General features: G+C 38.8%; 1 protein-coding gene and 1 long non-coding RNA gene across 4 annotated transcripts in view; one reads left to right on the plus strand and one right to left on the minus strand.

Moving 5' to 3' along the window:
* The window catches only part of LOC147872632 (uncharacterized), an 83090-nt gene that overhangs the window by 14120 nt on the left and 46414 nt on the right, over window positions 1-22556 (plus strand). The window lies entirely within an intron of this gene.
* The window catches only part of mdu (mitotic spindle positioning protein meduse), a 68686-nt gene that overhangs the window by 12453 nt on the left and 33677 nt on the right, over window positions 1-22556 (minus strand). For all 3 annotated transcript variants that reach the window (XM_087356064.1, XM_087356063.1, XM_087356062.1), the window contains exons 4-5: window positions 7107-7845; window positions 4944-5144 (exon numbers count right to left, since the gene is read on the minus strand). In XM_087356064.1, coding sequence (XP_087212190.1) covers window positions 4944-5144; window positions 7107-7845 — 940 coding nt within the window. The remainder of the gene's footprint in view (window positions 1-4943; window positions 5145-7106; window positions 7846-22556) is intronic.

Below are 22556 nucleotides of genomic sequence, written 5' to 3' on the forward strand. Positions count from 1 at the left end.
CCGTGGATATCCACCATACTACACGGCGCAACAACCCAGAAGACAGCCATCTTCATAATCATAGATATATCCCAAAATGCCCCAAAAGCAAATTATCATCAAACCAATTAACCAAGCTACCAAAAAATTTTCATTATTACAGATAGCAAACGCGTTTTGGCTCTACTGAGCCACGTGCACCGATAATATTTATTGTAGGTATCATTATATATCATGGAAATGTTGCCACTTAATGTCGACGAAGACTAAAATCATCAGAAAGAAGACATCGAAATTTAAGTGCCTATTTATCGCTCTTCGCGAGTCCATGTTTCGTTTGAAAAGTGATTCTAGAAGGTGAAAAATGCAATCGTCAGAAGATGAGACGCATCTCATTATTTGCCATTTCGTATTTACAAACCAGGCTTAGAAATATTTTTCTGAACAACAAGCTTTATTCTTCAGTAAGATTTAGTATGTTCGGTCTTTGAGGTCATACAAGTATAGATTTGTAACATGTCTTGTAAACACGGCGAAGAAATAAAATACTATAGCAATAAGCCAAAGAATTGATTGCAATAAACAATCTGAGTGCTTGTAATTACTTCTTACATCATATATATATATGTCACGAAAACAGGAAATAAATTATATTTCAGGTTCTCAAGGCGGCAAAGTACGAAGTGGATGTCTTATGTGTCGTTGCACCGTGTAGTCTGGTAGAAGTTTACCGACGTTTCAGAGTTTTTTGCTCACTTTCCCCCCGTGATGATGGTGGCAGCAAGAACTTCTGAAAAGCTGATAAACTTCTACCTGACTACACGGTTCAATAATCCAGAAGACAACAATATAAGTAAAATATACGTTTTAATTAGTAAATGTAACATAAAATCACCTTTCTCGCCTGTATGAAAGCGGATATTTTTCGTGAATTTACAACAGGGAAGTGAGGCTCGTACCAGGCCAAGAAAAAATGTTAATGGTTTCATTTCCTGTGACGTTCTTTGTGTTACACAACAATTAAGTAACGCGATTTCATTATGCACCCTGTACTACATTTTTATCGAGCGGTAACTTTATCACACAATGATCAATCAACATGATAACGAGTTCAATAAAAGTCAATTATGATAAGAGTCTTGCTTTTAACTCCTCGTCTATCATCTGCTTAAAATCAAGAAGATACCGTACTTCTGGGATATGACTACGTGCGAAATGGAGATAAAAGTTTACTGTGCCCTCCTGGCAGGTCTAGTGATGTGCAAAGTCGTGGAAGTATGAGTACAAGTAACGAGAAGTTTAAACAGTAGCGACATGGTACTCTGGGTTAAACCTTTCCATGCCAGTGAATAGACACGGCAGATGGGGACGTTCTGGTCCGATCTGTTTGACGCTTAGACATTGGACTACTACTAAATGTTACTCAAAAAGAAACTACGTAAATATTTGAGATTTGAGGATCTCACGGCGGTGTCCTGACCAAAATGTAACCTGTCAGTTCCCCAATACGAAGCAGTCATAACCACATAAGTGCGACGTTTGATAGGAATTTTCATTTTCTACCGTAAACTCGCAACAAGTTTTCGGACTTCAGAAGCCTATGCAGTGTCTTATTAACCGATCAGTTACAAAAATAGTGTTACTTAAAATAAAATAAAATGTTAGATGTGGCCCAACGTTCAAGAATTTCAGTAAGCTACACCAAGAGCAGATTAGATATTTATTGACAACTTTATACATATTTTACGATACTGCCTGTCCACCGCGAACCGATTTAATAATCACGATTATCAGATAAGACGTATGTGCTTATTTACCTATCTCATGCCTCTTCAAGACAGGCAATTTAAAAGAAAACGAAGATAATTTTTGATCAGTCTGTGTTAAAAGATAAACTTCACAGTAGTTTTAAATCACTGGAACGGAATACAGGCTGTATTTAAACAATAGATATCTCTTGGATTAAATTTCCACGCTGTGTGCAAAAGGAATTTTAAAGGTCACCTGTTAAAAATAGAAAGTTCTGATTTCAGTAACTACAATGGGAAAATAATTGATTTGATTAGTGATATTTTTGTTTTGTTTTGTACAAGTATTCCGTATGGCAGTTCTTGGGAAGTCAGAACTCTTGTATGTGCCTGGCTGGACCTTGGGTTCTTCATGTTTCGGGGCGCTGAGAATGGTCGACTTCAAAACTGTACTGTACCGAAATTTCGCTGCAAAATGGTGCATTAATCACGCATTAGAAAGGAGCTGTAACTTACCATCAGTTTAAAATAGTCATCGAGCGAAACCTTACATTGGACATTTCAAATGATATACTTTCTACTATGTATAGCTTTCTAATTCGTGGGAATTAGAGGAGAAGGCTTATTTGTAGCACAGCATATCAAACGTCCATTTTCAGGCTTCTACTCAAAGTTAGGTAAAACTTTTATTGAGTGTATGAAGAAACTGCTTTTTAAACATATTCAGGTAGTCAATTAAACATAAGTTCTGACCATTCGTTCATATTTGAAATTTAAATTTTGAAAATTAAATTAAACTGTTAAGACCACATAAAGAGCACATAAATAAAATATTCTCCCACCGTTATGATGAATGATCTCACCTTCCTTATTTACTGAGAATGACTTTGTTTCGTATTTGTTTTAGCCATTGCTGACGTGTGTTACCATACGCAATACAATTAAAAAGTGGTCGAAGGTCTCCTACGAGACTGCGACAGGAGCCTTCCACCATTCCGAACATCCTACCTGCTACTATGATGACCTGACGGTACACTTTCCCTCCTATACCTCAAAACTCTTAGTATATACTCGCCGACTATACACGTGTCCTATTGAAAACATTATGTGAGGCCTGCTACCGGAACTGCATTTCGAAATTCTTGGTCGCAGTTCCGTAAAGTGGGCTAGGGGGACTGCCACCACCACCTCTGCTATTAAAGATTTTCCTGTTTAATGACGCACGGCTTGTGGATAGCTGTAACGTCGGTATTTCCCATTCACCTGACTTTAACACTGTTTCGTAAGAAATAACTTGCATATTGAATGGCCTTGCACACGCCGTGACAATGGCACCATTCCTAAACTGAATGTTGAAGGCTCAGTAGATAAAGAAGTGATAACTGAATCGTGTAGTGGTAAAGTACACAGACAGGTGCAGCTAAAATATTATTAGTTACTTAGGTTACCGCGCTTCGCGTTATATAGCTTACGATAGAACCTAAATACCACGGGCTTCTTCGGGCCCACGTCAACTAGCAACAAATTTGGTTTAACTGTACGAACTCGAAATATTACTAAGTTGACTCCAAAGTTATCGGAAAATTTGACGAGGTAAAACCTAAAACTTTTCTCCACAGCTGCTATGAGAAACGCTAATGTACTCTGCCGTTGGAAACTGTACTCGGAAAATACGCTTTGCTGTAAGAGCACAGTTGCTGGGCCATTTGATAGCGGAAGACATAGTACCACAATGAACAAAAATATTTAAAATTGGCTTATTTGTTTGCACAAATTACAATGATTACAGGCTGCAAACACAGCGAAACGTTAAAGCCATAAACATTAAAAATAATAAAATTCATAGGCATAACTAGTTTCTGAAGCAAGTTTAATTTTTTACCGTTATCATCTGAAGTGTTTCCCATCTAGTACCTGAAATTCGGATAATTAAAGATTACGATGCAGACCGAATTTTGTTGAAATGACGCACTAGAATTATGCATTACAAACTTCAGTGTGATGAGAAATTTGCAGGTGCTGAGCGTTCATGTTAGCCCTGCTAACACTTTGAAAAAATAAAAATAAAAAGTCCTCTGTTTCATTTTCGTGGTCCAGTCACTGGAACACAGCAGAACCGACCAGATAAAATGCGTCGTTAATCAGATCCCATCACAGGCGTTGTTATCCACCTCGGTCAGGTCTGCGTTCGGCGTCTGTTTGTGCATACGTAATATAAGAAACACGATACAGTGACTGTTTGAGGGAAGGAAGAGCCACAAGACCTTCCATGCTGAGTTGTTGGCCAAATCTCGACTGCTAACACGTACCTGCTGGTTGTCCGGCTTCTGACGTAGCGCTTCGGAATTTGGCTAGCCCTTTTGAAAAAGTACTGTTACAGCACTACAGTTATGCTAAATTCTATTATTTACTGTTCAGCAAATAATAATAGTAATAATAACAATAGCAGTAGTGGTAGTAATAGTAGCAGCAGCAGCAGCAGCAGCAGCAGCAGCAGTAGTAGTAGTAGTAGTAGCATTAGTAGTAGCATTAGTAGTAGCAGTAGTAGTAGCAGTAGTAGTAGCAGTAGTGGTAGTAACACTCAATTGTTTCATAACATTAATTTTACGGAATATGTGGCATGTAACATCTTCAGAGAGAAACTGCCAAAGCATTCCTAAACAATTCTGTCACATCACATCTGCTGATGCAGAAAACACGTGTGTCATCTGTGCACTAGACTTTTTGTTTTTTTTATAAATAATAAGAAGTATCACTGATGTCCTTTCCAATATGACGAAATCACATTATAATTAGTTCCGCACTGCATTAGAATAATAATGGCTTTGCTCCCGATTAATTTTAGCCGATAAGTTAATACCACCTTATGCAATGAAACTGCACATTCACAGAAAATTAGCTGTTGACGGTGTGTGTTCCAGTTATTATGTTTGGTTTGGTAATGTATATCGTTACATTTCTAAATCTGTCTTAATTTAGTCAGTTACGTGTAATCCCCGCGTGTTCTTTAATTACAGAGCTTCCAGAATCAAAATTTTACTTGTAGACTTAAAATCTTATTTATAGTCACCCGATTATTCACTTACATTTGTACATCGCCTGGCTACGAAAAATAAGAAAGCAACTTTGGATATGTCTCCGCTGAATCTGGCACAACTTGGTTCGACCACACAGTAAACAACATAGATACTGAAAGGTGACGTATGAATGGCTGACCTCATGTAAGTCGGGATTTCGTCGTCATCAGGTTCGTCTAGAGGCTTCACGGTGACTCGACGACGACCCATAATCACGTCGGCGTTGCCGGTGCCCGAGCCAGAACCGGAGCTGTGCCCGGAACTCATGGAATCCATGGACTGTGTCCTCTGGTGCAAGAAAGCTCCGGGGCTTGCCGGAACTTCAGGACTCATCATACGGCTGTGAAAACACATGGCACAATCACTATGTTGATTTTCGTCAATGTTCTGTCATCACTTTTGTTTGTTTCACTGAAATATTTAGCAATGAATGCTGTCCACATTGCTTATTAAGGACCACGCCAATAAGACGTATGGGGGAATAGAGGTATATCTCCGCTTATTTTTGACTAATGCAATGGATGGAAGTGAGGGGTAAGGTTAAATAGAGTGCTATTAAAACAGTTTGATTATTATAAATATAAAGTTCAGGATATCATTAAGCAAATTTCGGTTGTAATGTCTGGACTTCACAGTCTAACGATGGAAATTTATACGTATCGTCGTTAAACTGTGACGTTATATGGCTAACTCCCACTACTTGAATTATTAGTGTCATACTTAGTTATTCACTTGGATCAAAGATCGCTAATGCAGGATATGTTCAGAAAACAACATTGTGGGACACTAACATTCACTTACCTGTCGTAATGTCCGTTATTATGGTGTTCGTCGTCCATGATTTCCACCTTGCAGTGGGTTACCTAGTTTCACACAAACGCGGTCGACACCGACTGACCAACTACAGTCGCCAGCAGCGTTACATTCTCTTATCAGCATTCCGATATCTCAAGATAATGAATTGTATTCCTATACACGAATAAGGGCGTGGCTTATTATATTCAGAACTAATGGATCACAAATATACAGAAACAAACCTACACTGTAAATGCAACAGCATACTGAAACTGTGCTATAATTCCATTGGAATTTTATATCTCTTCTATGTGGATTAAAGTGTGATATCTGTTAGATATTGTATTTTTACATCTAATTTTAAATGTTGAAACGAATGAAAGTGTGGTAAGATCTGCAAACTTGAAAAGAAAATGTTTCGGAGCAGACATATGGCTTACAGTATGGAGTGTGTTAAGAGGCAACCATAAAACGTTGATGAGGAAAGTCGCATCATCATTGGTACAAATCTAATTACGAGTTTAACTATAAAAAATGTTTATTTCTATTATATATACGATTACTGAAGGCTAAGAAGTTTCTAACAACGAGAGCGTTTTGAATGTTATTTATGTTTTGCGTGAACATCTAAATGTTTAAATATGTAGTTTTAAAAAATGCATCCTGCTGCATTTATGATTATGATTATACAGTCTCAATGTTTATTAAAATACCAGTACATGTTTTGACCTTAATAGGTCAATATCAGGTGGTTCTATTTAAGTAATCGAAAATAATAACTAATAGATACGAATGAAAAATTGTTTACATATGAGTCATTGAGACTATAATCATGAAACTTTTTATGCAGACGGACTGTCAACGTAACGTTTTAATTTGTAACTTTTCCCTGTTGATTTTTGGAACACTCTGGTGTCCTACAATATTACTGCACCGCTCTTCGGCTCTTTTTGCCAGTGTTACTTAATTTCATGCTCTACTCAGAGATATTTATGGATGCAAATATTATTATTATTATTATTAAATGGTGGTAGTAGCAGCTGGACCAGTAGTAGTAGTAGTAGTAGCAGCAGTAGAACAGTAATGGTAGAAGAAATGAGTAATAACAGAATAACAGCAGATATACCAGCAGTAGTAACAATAGAAAAGAGAAGCAAAAAAAGTGTGGCTGAAATAAGAAGCTGTAATTAACAATAGAAATATTATCACTAATAATATTAGAGATAGTATTAATAGTGGTAAGAATAGCAGATAACAGTACAATTTTCAGCAGTAGTCCGATATTTGAAACACTATTCTTGAAAGATAATGCATATTTTTTATGTACTGCGGTCTCATAGCATTCAGACTTTCTCCAATGACAAAGTTTTGGAATTAGATTGCAATCTATCTTGAGTTATCTGCTGATAAATTAAAAAATGTGGTCCCGACAGCTCCATCAGAGCCATTGATCTCAAACAGCTCTAATGGTGAAGAACAGAGTAGACTATAAATGACAGCAACATACCTGTTGTTGCCATCCAAACTGAGTTCCTTTTCTTCGCTCCCGTACTCTGAGAAGTTGCCTTCGTCTGTGTTCGGGATGCTGTTAAATCCGTCGTCCGCCTCTTCTTTGTTGAGCCTCTGTCGGAGACGTCGAAGTTCCTCTTCTCGCTCTCGCATTTCTTGCAGTTCGAGGGCGATCTTAGTCTCTGTAGCATTTGGGCTTGCGACTGTGGGCGATGTGGTGCTGACTGAGGGGCTCGACGAACACGTCTCGACCACCTGAGCGGACGGTACAAAAGTAGTAGTGGCATCAGCAGGGGCAGGAGCAGCAGCCCGTAGGCGCGCTTCTTCTCTCTCACGGGCCAAAGCCTCCTCTCTCTCTCGCTGCAAACGTATCTCTACTTCGATAACACTCTCCTCACCAACGCTCTTGTTCAACTTCACAGTTTCAGCTTCCATCAACTTCTTTGCGACAGTTTCGACAATCTTGGGCCCCGAACTTACGAGGTCATACGTTTGGTCTAGGGAATCAAGGGGTTCAGCAGGGGAATGAAGCGAGATCTGAGAACGGGCGTCGTAATACTCTTGCTCAGACACGTCACTGCTTGGTTTCCCGTCATCACCATCACTGCCGAGACTAAGGAGGTCTCTCTTGAACGGTACTCTGGGCTGCTCCGAGGTCGCCGCTGCCATCATTAGTTGTTCCCAGTAACTCTTGGTTTTGTGCTTGTTCTGGATGATGGAGTCGTACACCACCTCTCCTGTGAAAACAGACCACGACCAAATTAGTCTCCAATGTGACAGACATCATCTAAGGTCCAGAAAAGAAGGCGTTACAATGTTGACTCATTTTTTCCTACACACTGCTAATTTCAGTAAGCAAAATATAATCTTCCCCTACACTAAGAAGAAATTAAATATGCCGATTGTAACGCCGTAACTAATTCTAAAATCATATTAAGGTGACATGATAATGAAGATTATAATAATAACAATAATCTAAAGCAGAGGTTCCCAAACTTTTATTCCTTGCGCCCCCCTTAAAAAATTTCATAAATTTCACGCCCCCCCTTCCAGAACATATGCAAACAAACAGATTTGACATAAAATTTAGCTATGAGTATACTTTTTTTATAATTTAGTATATATTATTCAATGCATTTAATTTAAAAAAACTGTAATAAAATACACGCTTAATACCTGGATTAGTGGGATGGTTGTGGTTGCTTCTGTGAACATATTTGCCGTTTATTTTCTAAAACCGCCGATGCTCTACGAGTCTGAATTCTACAGCACTGTAAGACAACTAAACTGCCTCAACCAAGCAAAGGATGTTAAAAATGTTTCTCCATATTTCGTTTAAAAACGTTTTTCATACAAACAACACGCCTCCCCCCCCAGGGGGCGCGCCCCACACTTTGGGAACCTCTGATCTAAAGCAACGTAAGAAGTTTCGCGAATATGCAGCGCCGATATTCGTGCTTAAGCCTCAGAATTCCTCTCAAAGCGCGTCTTCTCCACGGCCGCTGTTTGCGTAATATTACGACGTCACGATCGGAAGTCGGGTATCTTCCGCTGCTAAGACTATAAGATAAAAATACACCTTGCAGTACCGTGCCTTGTCATTATGTTCAAACAATGGTCGCTCCGTCATCAAAGCAGCACACAATATTTTAGAACGAAGTCCTAGGATCAGACAGAAGCCATTCAGTGTTCGCTTTCGTTTTCCATTCGATAAGCTATGGTCTGAAAGTTGAATGCCTACTCTGGCTAGACATTTTCGTGGAACTGTTTTAATAGCCCACGACCACTTCCTGCCACAACGTTAGAACATAATACATATTGCCGCTTCTCTCTTAAGCTCACAGCGATGGTGTCGTTTCTGTTTATTTTATGACAACACCAACAACAGAGTTAAATGACGTGGAACTAGAAATAATCTCATTATGGTGAGTCGCTGGTGGAGGAGATCGTGGTTGTTTTAAGGCGACATGGCGCCGTTTTCCTTGACAACAAGCGAAACGAAATATAGCAGTCAGGATAGCTGGTTTCGCAGTCGAGATTCAAAGTCGAATTAGACGTGCCGTCATTTTTAAGAAGTATCCAGAAACGAAATTTCTTATACCATTGATGCATAGTTTTCTTCCTGGAATGATATGGCATATGACTCTATGCTCGGCATACTTTATATTGCGGTAAGGCCAGCACCTTTGTAGGATTAACCTTTTTAGGTGCGTTCGTAACCTTGCAGTTTCTGTTAAAACCACTCTGTCCACAATTCGAGAACAGTTAAACAGATTCCTAATACATTTGATAATGGAGAATTTTTGGAAAAATGTTGAAATGTTTCAATTATCAATCATATTTGTTACATACATACGTAAATACGTGACATTTTACACGACAGAACAGACCTAAAATCTTTTTTGTCTGAAGACGACATTTAATTTTGTTCACATTGGTATCTTGAAGGGTGAGGGGTCCTCCGTGACGTCATCACCACCTAGACAAACAGCCCACCCATGAATAAGTCATTGATCCCAGGCTATTAGGACGCCATCAGGGCCATTCACGTAGGTCATGGGTCATTTCTTGTGAACGCGCCAGAATTGTTACACTATGCGTATAGTTTCTAACTTGGAATTAAGATTGCTGTAAATCTGTGGCTAGAAATTTGTCACTTGAAACGTATTTGTTAAAACGCCGCATTATGCAGAGTTAAATCCTCATATTTTTGATAAGGTCTATATGTTCTCCTCACAGCCAAGGTCAAAGCTTCTGACTAACAGACAACTATTAGCCATCGAAAGAGAATTTTATTGCACAATGTGAGCAAATTTTCATGAAAACGATAACACAGATCTTTAAAGTTTTTCACACACACCGTGCGAAGAAAGTCTATGAAATAAAAACTGTACATTCTGATCCCGCAAGCTCAACAGATAAATTAGTTGGTTTGATAACACCACGTGAATTAACGCTTGGTTTAGTTTTTCTGAGCAGCAGGCAGAGTATAATGAAACAGATAAAAGAGCATTATCACCCTGCCACATCAATAGTGAAACCACAGATAAAGAGATAGTTCTATCCCATGACACAATTCCTTGCCGTTTATTACTCATATGTCTGGGCGGTTGCCAGAGTGTGCAGGTCCGTGAGATGTAGGCAAGGAAACTGATTCCAGGACGTTTCCTTCTTCCACAGTTCTCAACTTCCTCCAATTTGAGGACCACGTTGTGTAGAAAATAATATACAAGTTCATATTATTAGCGCTTCTAGACCTTTATTTTTAAACGTAGGATTTAATTGAAGATTTCTATCTTCTGGGTTGTTGCGCTGTGTAGTCTGGTAGATGAATCGCCCTGATGACGCAGGTAGTATGACCTCTGAAACGTTGGTAAACATCGACCAGACTACACAGCGCAACAACCCAGAAGACAGAAATCTTCATACTCACCGCTGTGAAAACCTCAAATTATACATAGGATTTAATTGTTTTACATTGGATTAAAACGGATCAGGTTTTGACTGCGCAACAACCCAGAAGACAGCCATCTTCAGACGTCGAATATTATTACTGAAATATTCGCAATTAAAAATCGTGTACAAGGACATACGATAAAGTTATGTTCGAGTTCGCCTAAGGTGTAAAGCAAGCAAAAAAACTGTGATTTACCTAGTGATAATGTAAAATAAAAAAATTGTTTTCAACATAGACGTGGTCTCATCCTCGTCTGGATATACCACCCGCCGTAATGATTCTATTCATGGCAACGTTCGTTGTTCCTGTTATCTTGCAACTTTCAGTTGTCATTGAGCAACTGGTAGGAAGTTCTAAGCTGCATTTAAATTATAAACACCTGTTCCGGCCCAGTCTCTCTTAGAATAAAGTGGAAACGATGTTCCAGTTCACAATGCTTTCAATGAGAGTAGCAGCAGCAGAAACGTTACGTAATTCGGAGGTGCACTAAAGTATAATTACTGTCAGCGAAGCAAAGTTTATGTAGTGAAAGTCTGTAAGATCTGTAACTAGAGCAAATTGTGCTACATTTGCGCCTAAACGTCTGACAGACCGGAAAATATGTCAACTAAATGCTCAAACTGGTGTTCTTTTGGTGTTTTTCCATATTATTTTTATAGTATTTCTTCGAAAATATGTCAAAAGTTTAAGAATAGGGCACAAGACTGCCAGCTTTTTCTGTCCCAATCGTCGTTGTCTATTTAAGTTATAAAAATTGCTTTAACAGTTAACACGAATGAAAGAATATGCGTTCCGGTGTTTACACTTTAGAATTTAATATGTGTTAATATTTCTATATATTATTACAGAACGCTTTTTATAGCTGACATTTTAATTTGAATGTTTTATTTGCCTGTCACTCTTGAATTTTTCTAGTTTCTAAAATGCTGCTGTTCTGGGAGGGTTGAGGAATATAACGCACAACGAACATTAAAAATATTCCGCGTGTCTAACGAAATGTAAAAAGTTTGTGCATATCTAAGTGCATTCACACAACTTTACAAAGATACGTGATATTCTGAACTGAAACGCTAAGATAATTAACTCGGTCTCTTTACTGTATCCGTTTTTGACAAATGCAGTCGCGCCATGCTAGAAGGATTAAGAATACACAACAGCAGACAAGCTTTCGGGCGTGATGCATACCTCGTAGGTGATGTGTTTCTGATAAGTGTTCGTTTATGCCATCCTTAGCTGCTTCACATCTCGCGGATCTTGGAATGGTGAGAAGTAAGAGAGTAGGAAATGGAAGATTCAGGACTAACCGATACATGCCTCTGAGGTCATCTGAGCCAAAGTTCTGTAGTTTAGGAGGTCGCAGGTGTACATTCAGCTCAAGGCAAACACACATTTCTAAGAGCCATGAATCACACCGGTGACTTGACCCTGCAATGTACTCACACTTGTCCTTCAGCGATGCAATTCGAAACAAATCTGGTTCATACAAGAGTCGGCATGATGTAAGAAATTAGTATTCGCAAAGGATTTGCAACACAGATGTCAGGGTCCCTTCCCGCAACTTCTTTTTCTGAAATTTGCTAAGGTCAAGCCACTGATGGCCTCTGACCACTACACTTTTCAAGCAACATTACCGTACAGGTTCTTCCAGGAACAGCCGACGATAATTCAACTGTTTAATAAATTACCTGGCTTTATAAAATCCCCAAGGTCCATAACCTTGGCAAAAGTTCATAACTACACCCTATCCTGAGACATTTGAATCCAGGATTTAAGGTTTTCACGACGATGTGAAAAAAGCTGAGGTATTCTGGCTATGTGTCAAACTTTCGGATGAACACAGAGCCCCTATCTTCAGGACTGAAATCTTCGTACAGTCACTTAGTTACAGCACATGGATATTAGGTGAACAATAAAAACTATGAAGCAATTCAAAATGTAACTTACTCCATTATTCTGATATTTCCTGTTTCGTAGGTCCAAATCCTCTCAAAACTGTTCCGAATATACCCTTAATCTCTGAACTGCAGACTTTGGGGTCATCAGGCCTACTGACATTCTCAAGGTGCAACCTCAAGACTCGTTTTGTTGTACTTAACGATGGCATATCAACTGCAGATGTTTAATGACTAATGAGATATCACTAAGATAAAGTATGGTCCACTGCAAACGACTGGGAAAGGAATGGTTGCGATCCATTTTAAGTTCTTTCCACTTTAAGAAATGAGAATTTGAAGTCGGAATATCCAGCTGGTTCCACGGCCGAGACTTGAATTGGGGCCTTATGTGCAATACCCGAAATTCGATCGCTTGAATTTACCTGGTCTGCAGCTCTGTCCTTTGGCCTTCGATGTGCAACCTGATTGAAACACACCTTGTAAGTTTTTTTAAAAAGCTGAAGATGTTTGACTAGCGTGCCATCCGGTATCCTGCTGCTTCCGGTTGCAAGTTCTGGAAAAAGGGAGGTAGTAGCAGCTTCTAACCGTCAGCTGACACCCGTTTCCGACTAGGTGACTGTCGAGCACACGGTGTTTTACGAGAAAGTTTGGACAATTCAAGTAAAATACATTTATAATTAAAACAGCTATTTTGCGTATTAATAGTATAAACCTAATACAATAATTCCTCATGAGTCATTGTCGGCAGGTTCCACCTGGACCAAGGGAATCCATGTAACAATGTTCGCTTCGAAACATTTTCATACTCTTTTCGCTTCAAATATTATCACCTTAATGTTATTATGACCGTCCGATCCCTCGTCCAAGGAGTCCTACCAAAATGTCCATAGATTAAGCCAACGAAAAGTTGGGACCCGCAGTGCTCAGGCACTTGAAGAACGGGTCGTTCCCAGTAATGTTATTATTTATCAGTTTTCGAGAAAAACTTTTCAATTATTAAATTGTTTTAACTTTTTCAAGCGCCAGGTCACCAATCAAGTACGCAGAAAAGTTAAAACCGCTTGAATATGGTCTAAATGAGCGACAGATGCCAGACATTTACGTTGGGAACCTCTAGATTGAACTCGACTACTCCCTAATATGAGCGAGACACGCCACGCAGCAATGCGAAACACGACAATTCTCTTAACACAATTAGCTGCATTCCGCAAACTACGCTTAGCGTTAAATTCAGGTCAACCGTAACAAATAAGCAATGGTTCTACGGTATTATTGAGTCTTCCTTTCTTTCACGACTAAATCACAATTATATATCACACTTCGTTATAATATATTCAGACCAGAAATCTTTGCGTTCGAGAGATTTCAAAAGTATCAACGAACATCACAGTACAATATAAGTTATTTCTAAGTGAAAAATTACTAGGAATAGAGCCATCGAAAAATTTACTCCTCCACCCATCTGACACTGACGAAAACTTCCAGAATTCCTACCACAACTGAAAAGTGACGGTATGAAGCAGAATTTGCTAATATTTTCTTCATGCCTTCACGTAATAGGCAGCTTAATCCTTTTACCTGTCTCAAAACTACTTTCAACATCTCGTAGTTCTTTCTCTTATTTCTCTACGTTAATATTTATATTTTCATTCTATTTTCGGCCGGTCTTCACCCTTTCTGTTTAGCCTACATTACCTTTCCATCTCATATTTTGCTTTTACCTTACTTTAACGTCTGGTAGGAAATTTTCATTGTCAGGGGATTAGTTTAAGAAATCTAAAACCCTTTCCATGCCACAAAATAAATTATAGAAATGTAGTTTATTATCTGCGATGTCCCCAAAAGCTGTATACACATTCAATGAATTAAATAAATACATTTTAATAAACTAAACCATTACATACGCCAGCATGGGCACTTAGTGAATTAGCGAATCTAGTGTAAGATGTTCAAAATAACCACAGTGGAATAGTTGACAGCGGCGAGCAGCTATCTGACGAGCGGCCACCAAAGTTGCTGCTGTATATGCACTTTTTGGGCCACCTGTATTATTGACCTCAGGTTAAGGTTACACTGCAAGCGCTGTCGAGCGAAATCCAGTTAGCTCGAAACCTCCCGAATTTGAGCCAAGTTAGCAGCTCTGTATGAGAAAGTGCGTATCAGGTATTATAAATGAAATTAGTATACAACTTAACTCCACAAACTTTGACATTTGACAATGTTTTGCTGAAGCAGCTTATTTCTGAAAGCATGCAGTGAGGAAACAGTGTGAATGATGCATTTTTTTAAAAGAAATGTTAACAGTGAATACGGCAAACTTCTTGGACAGTTGACGACCTAGGCGCTAAGTTTCAGGAACAGTTCTGAATGTCTCTCTTAATGGACAGTTACAGACGAAATACAATAGAAAGTACAATAAGAAGCAGTGTAATTTTTGAGAATGTGTTTAAATAGAAATAAGTGTCGCATTAATTAGGATTAAGTGAACTGAAAAAGTCTTTAAATTATTTTATTTTATAATTTACGGAATATATATATCTCAGTAATATGTATATTTTGGAGTCCATGTTGGGGAGTGAAAATGTAAATTTGTCCCGTTCGAGTAAAGAAAAACCATAATTTGAATTACTGGCGACGCCGCGCGATTCGGAAAAAAAAGTCAGCTTCTGCTGTAGCTAATTTCCATCGTACGTAAGGCGTTTGTCACGAATTCGACATCTCTGGGCAACCTGATTTGACACGAAAACGCAGAACTATAATCGCATCCTTAAACTCACACGCCCCGTCTTGAACCAAGCGAAGAATATGGCCTGTAATGTTTGGGTGGCAGTTGAAATAACCTGTCATCGATTTTTTTTACGGAAGACCGCAATTTCGAATGTCGTTATTATTGGGCATAATACGGTTGGCACTGTGCATATCACTGCTGAAGATGGAGGTAGTATGTTCCTCTGAAACGTTAGGATGTACGCACCAGTCCATATCGCGTTACAACTACGAAGACAAACAACGTCAGTTTCTGTCTCTGTTTACTTCTTTTAATTCTGTACTTGGTCACTAATCCTGGGGTCTCGGGTTCGATTCCCGGCGGTGTCCGAATTTATAACTTGTGTTGGGCAAGGCCGTGGTCTAGGCAACACGGAGTTTTCCTCCGGGGGCTTCCCCGGTTTCTCCGTGGCATCCCAACAATTACTCCACTCACACACAGAAGAAGGCAATGGCAAACCACTTCTGGATCATCTGCCAAGAACGTATATGAACAGGTCCCAGTCCGAGAGAAGGATGGAAGGATCCTGTTCATATGGACCTGTCGTCAGACAGAACACTAAATAAATAAATAAATAAAACTTGGTCACTGCACTTCGTCATATCGATTGTTGTGTCTCGATGGAACTATCGCTACATACGTATCTGACTATCCACTTTACCGACATTCGTAACACATAATGCCGGTAACTCTGAGGCACAAATTAGAAAAAGTGTTGAAATTACGTTTTGTTTCCTTTTTCTTCTTCTCCACTGTATTTGTAACTACTCTGAAATCAATGCTCTTCCTTAGAAGGCCACACCTCTCGAAACAATCACATTTCCGGTCGTTGTGTGAAATAACGCGAACTTTATTTTTAAACCTGTAGGTGTATCAAAAGATTCCATGCTGTACTTGTATCGGCGAATGTCTCCAACCGAGTCTTCGTATTTGCTAAGTGCTTCTGGTTTATCCGTGTAATTATGTTATGTAAATACAGTTTCGGAGTGAAGGCAAATGAATACACAAGTCTTTAGAAGTAATTTACAGTATAAAGTCCCAATTGAGAATATAATAGCAGTTTCTTGCACTAATAATGCCTATGAAGGTAACCGCCAATTCTGCAATGGTAAAATTTATAATAGCAATTTTCGCACTTAAACAGTGTTTTATCATTTAAGAATAAGAAAGTAAATAAATTAATAAATGAATGTACAGAGTGTCTAATACGGTATACAGCAACGGTCATCAAAAATGATTATGTTGTGTGAACTCGTCTCAAATCTGGCAGAAATTCAACCTTAAAACATACGAAGAAAAGATAGGAACCGTGATAACTTGAAAACAATTTGGTAACTAATATTCTATCGCTTATGTATACCCATTAGACACTGTGGACATTTTATTTCAAACATTTTTTTGTATACGTTAAAATGGAGAATTATCTGAATTAGTAGATTTCGGTGGGACACGCTGTATATAATAAAACTACAATCTAACGCGAAAAAAGGGAAAAAACTAAAGTGTGCTTGATAAGGGACAAAGGGATATAGGCAGGAGGAGGTAAGAAAGAGACAATGGTAAACAGAAAGAAAGAAAGAAAGAAAGAGGAAAAACTGTTCCTTGCCTGCAGGTAGATACTGGCTTTTTATTACGCTGTCAGTGCAAACAGTGGTTTAGAAACGTTGACTAATTACTGGTGTGATTTATTGCCGTATGTGCTGAAACAAGGGACCAAATTGTAATATTTACGACACCAGCAGAGATGCAAATATTTGTGCAGTCGTTAAAATCGTAGTCAGCACAAATTAAACTTCAACTGTGAAGCAAACGATATATGCTCAATCACTGTTTCATACAGACAGGTTTCGAGCTATCCACGTGAACAATTGTTCATCTGATCTAAACTCAAACTGCTTAAAATCCGGCCTGTCTGTATGTAGGCCCTATACACAACCTGTATAATCCCGCAGACCGATGTGTGTTTGCAAATTTTAACTAATGGAGCACAGTCCTCGTTTAAAAGTTAGTAGTATCACAAGTGTCCATCAAAAGGTCCTATCCTGTGCAACATTAATCATCTTCATGGCCTCGCACACCATTCATTTAAGACCCGTCTTGATATTATCTTACACGCGAAACCTCGTTTCAGAAAACGTATTATGGATACGCGTATGCAATAGATAATGAAATCAATATATTGTACACCATACACATTCAAGATTATTTTAAACTCTTCATGGTGAATTTATTAATGACAAATTATATTTTTCCGGTAACTTCCCTGCATGATCGGGCCCTGTTTTTCGATAAATAAAATCAGGCTCGTATAATGGGTATTAAAGGGAGAAAAAATATTGGCTCACCTCCCTACTCATTTCCGATTTCTACATTTGTGGGTGGTTATTTAACTCTTCATTCTAGACATACTAGTATGAGATAAGTGGCATTCAGTCACTTAGTCACGTGGAAAATAAGACTTTGCTACAAAAAAGATCAACAATTCCTGTAATCCCATAAAATTAGCCTTATCTGCCGAGTTTCTTCGAAAGAATGCTATCACAATCGTATTATTTATCACCTATCTAGATTAGCCACTTGAAAATTAATAACACGTTTCGCAATAAAATTGCCAAGCAGCAGTCTAGTCTTTCATTGGTGATGATGGCGATCTAGGGTTTGGCGCCGTGTAGATTCGTTGACAGATGCAACACCGACGAGTCTACATGGCGCCAAAACCCAGAACATTATCTCTTCATCGGCGTGAAAACCTCAGATCTCACTACTTGTGGTTTAATAAGCATCATTAAATAAGCTGAGAATATTCCCATAGTTTATGTCGTTGAATGCAGGTGGGTGGCGGACTACACTAAGGTTAGACCTGTCAGGTGAATTATTACACAAGAATTAGAACAGGAAGACACTGAAAAACCATGTACATAGAATGGAAGAATACGTGTCTGACGATAGCACGGGATTATACGTTTAGTGGGGAAAATGAAGAGGAAATGGCACACGCAGAAAATAGGATTATCAGATACCATGAAGATAGGTACTTTGAAATCTTGGGCGTTAGAGGGCTTTGTTTTTGAAACAAGTTAAGTAAAATTTTATTTTATTACACATATTGAGACATGAAGCACGCGAATTTCTTTTCTTACTTTATTTAAAGCAGCTGCTCGTTCGTACTGTTCCATTATGACGCGCTCTAAACATGTGCGACAGTCACGCACCATTTTGTTTAATCCTCACAAGCATTTAACCTTTCTACACAGTAACATCTCAAATGATGAGTATCTTAACACTGTCTGACGTAGCGTCATCTCCTTAGAGGGTTGCAGAACACGAAAAGTGAAAAGACGTTCCAGGAAGATTTACGTCCTTTGGAGATGTCTGTGACGGCATTTCCTTTTGGAAAAACACGAAATTAGGTCACAAAAGAAATGAATGTGGAGATTAATCTACGTAAAGAATTTTTTTTCGAATCGACTTCCATTTCTCCCATACCAGAATCCAAAATACAATATCGGGTATAGTAAGTCAGTGTTGACCTTAGGGCCGGTTTACCTTTCGGAATGAACTTCGATAAAATAAGCATTATTTAATGACTTTCAATTGTTTGTCATTATATAGTACTCAAACTTTCTCTGAACACATGAAGTCCCTTGTTTCTGAACCTGTAATAATAGGCTACATCAACACTTCGAGGAAGGATACAAACGTATGAAATGTTTTGTGGAAGATGGCGTGTAATGAGGAAGGTTTTGTAGAGCGAAGCAAAAATATCTACCTGATCTAAGGTTAACAACCTCACGACGCAAAAGAATAAATATTATCCGTACTCATTACTGTCCTTTCTTAAATGGCCCGTGTTGACTACATATAAGTGCAATGAATTTGGCCCAGTTGTCAATTGAAAATGGGGGGGGGGGTTAGATAAAAACAGCTCTAACAGTAAGCGAGAGGTTATTTGCAATTTGTCACCCTTATTAGTGCAAACTTTAAAACAGTTCCCACTCTCTTGCCGCTAACTGTCCCGACACGCAACCCAGCGGCTTCGACTAAATGCCTAATCGAACATTAACACCAGCATTGTGTGGATAAACAGGCCTCAGGTGTTATTAAGTATTCAAATAGTAGCATCCGGTACACTGGGGGTCTTCCCACAATCACAGAAGTGTGCAGTGTGTTAATACGAACTGTCTGTTTCCGTTAGAATCGAATGGAACTGACTGCGCACACAGAACTGAATTATCCGACGACTCATCGGCACATCGAACGTTTTCGAGGATGGAACATTCCTAGAATCAACTTAACCTACATTCAGAACTATTTATTATAATCCGTTTTAACAATGTTACCTTTTTCACCCGACAGTACATGAGGTGATTTTTGTATCGCTTTGCGTTATTTCTGTTAGTTTCTACGCGCTGCGCTACTAGGACCTCAGTATGCTGGAGTCAGTAAATCATTTCTGGTCTAACGACGGAGGCCAGAGTTCACGCCCTGGTCAGTCCATGTGGGACTAGTGGTAGACAAAATAGCAATGGGACAGGCTTTTCTTCGACTCTTTTGGTTCCCCCGTCAATATCATTCCAATGCTTGTAGTACGAAAATAATTTATTGTTTCGATGATGTAAGACGGTTTCTGTGAAAAATTGGGCCTGCAAAGGGCTCATTTCCATCCTCCAGATGATATATGAGCGAATATGGAGAAAAGTGGAATGCACTAATAAGAGAAAACCGAAATATTAAAAAAGAAACCTCTCCCAATGCCTCTTTTTTCACCAGAAATCCCACATGGACGCGAACACGGGCCTCTACTGTGATAAGCCGGTGACTAACTGTCTGAATTATGGCTGGCGAGCGCAATTATACTTCAAGGCTACGTTATTATGCAACAATTTAAAGTGACTGCAAATTAATTTCAGGTCATTTCGAAATCAGGTGGATGAAATACTCTTGAAAGCCTGCTACTTGACATGATTTGAGTTTAAATTACGCTTGTATAACCCGTGCTGAATCTTCCATTTATATGCGTGGAAGAAAGAAATGTCATGATTAAACTAAATGTCAAGAAACAGCTGTTGAACACGTTTGATACGTTGCTGCAGAAACGAGAGTATGGCACGCACTCAACAGCAACCACTTTCAAAACTTGACTTAAAAGGTAACAGAAAAGTCAATGAACAGTACAGAATATTTGTGAACAACGAATTGGTAAGGATATGAAAGCGGCTGTGGTTTATTTTAATCCTTTGTTCTAGCATTTTCCCGCTAAACTGAGAAAATCAATCAGGCCAAATATATCAGCGCAGCCAGCCACCATATTAAGATGTTAGTGGGAAAGTTGATCGTGGTTATCGCGCAATGTATTATTTATTGTTAGAAAAATATTCAAATTTACACACTCTTATTCCGTACGCTAAGAATTTTAGGCATGTGTACAGTGAGCTACTCTGACCTCAACAGCATGAATAAAACGAACTGTGAAGTTCCCAAGTGCTGCTCGTCTACTCTCCTTGCACGATACAAAGAGGGGTCAGAATGAGAGGTCAACATCTGTCTTAACGGAATTAACTCATCCAGGGATAAGAACAATGCATCTTAATCAGTGGGCCATACAAATGTTGAACCTCGGTTAAGGAACGCACTGAAACGAATGTTCATAGAAATGTAACTTGCATGGGAAGGGAAATGAACGTTCAATTTCACATTTTTTCTAGATTGTGTTATGTTCAGGAAATCTGAAGCCTATATTCCCAACAGAGGATCGATAATGACGGCTGTCTTCTGGATGTTGCACGTTTCGTGAACTCTTAGGAATTTATATTCCTGGACCATGCCACCGGCTAGTTAAATAATTATTATCAACACTAATTTATCAAGGATATGGGGGACGCGATACATAAATCATCCGTCTGGGCTGAGATAAATCACAGAACTATGAACTATTAAATTGTCAGTTTCCTCGCCGATATTCCAGCAACCTGGGATCTCTGAACCGGCTCTATTCTTGCATGGCCACCGTTCATCCTGATGTGGGGTTTTCCCCGTTTCCAGACAAATGCCGGGAAAACGTCTCAGAACGGTCACGACCGCTTCATTTCAAATTCTCACCTATTCACCGTCTAAGACACCATAAAATCTTCAAAGATGAAAGAGCGTCCTTATGTAATACTAAGTAAATAGGAAGGAAACGAGTCATTAGCAATGAAGTAACATATCTCGTGTTGTCGCCTTGATTTCTAAATAAATGCTATGTAAAGACGCAATCGCGAAGTTAAAATGAGTGCCAAACACAAGATTACACAAACTGCATATGACGCAAAATGATGACATCCTGTTTGCATTCTGAACCTGCCAAACTAGGTATATGAATGGCATTTTCCTGTTCCAGAAAGTTATTCATGTCCTTTCTTTCTTCTTGTATATCGAACTACCAGCTCTGCGGAAATCTCTTTCTGTATCAGTCGATATTTCTATACTTCGCCTCAAAAGCAGAATTAGGGGTCAGAAGTAGAATATTACTACATTCTTTGATCCATCTTCAACTTCAGACATAGAACTCCCCCCAAATTATAAAAAAATAAATAAATTATTCCAATAGAGCACACAATGCGCTTTAACCATATTATAGTTCTATCGCGGGCTGTTGTAAACGCGGTAACGAACACTCGAGTTCCTTAATAATGCGGGAAATTTATTTACTAGCTGAGGGTATTATTAGCTTCTCAAAAAGTCTTTGCCCCATATAATTAATTAAAATTATATGTTATATTCGGATTAAGTCGTTTTAAATTTAATTTTTGTTTATATCAAGTATCAGAAGTTCATATCAATCTTTAAAATTTAAATATGATTGGGACGTGATGTTGGTCAAATGGAAACAAAACGCATCCCGCTGATAACGTTTAGTGGACTAATGATCTCCCTTGTCAAATAAGACAAAAGTCAAAACCAAGTTGAGAACCTGAGAAGTCTCACAAGCGGAGAGGCATTCAGACTGAAAATGTGCGTATGTGGAGTTCGTATTAACATACGCGCGGACAGAACGTTGGGATAGCACACTGACCTCCGAGTATACAGCAAATCACCTCGAACGTGTGCTGAGGGACCTTACGAACATAAATAGCGTCTTCGGAACGTATACGCGTTAATTACGATCTATTAAACAAATCCACTTTTTTGTTTACACTTGTCTAAATAGTCTCAGACGTAAGAGTAAAAACTTTTATTTTGAATATATATTTTTTTTTGGGGGGGGGCAATTATCCAGGTTATCCAGCCATTTAAATGCAGGGGCTTACCACTACAGATGACCAAGAAAAGTTTATATAAAACAAGAAT

This window comes from Zootermopsis nevadensis, unplaced genomic scaffold, assembly GCF_977971745.1.
Source record: "Zootermopsis nevadensis isolate Lab colony 2312 unplaced genomic scaffold, Znev_1.0 Znev_ptg000025l, whole genome shotgun sequence".
Classification (NCBI taxonomy): Eukaryota; Metazoa; Arthropoda; class Insecta; order Blattodea; family Termopsidae; genus Zootermopsis; species Zootermopsis nevadensis.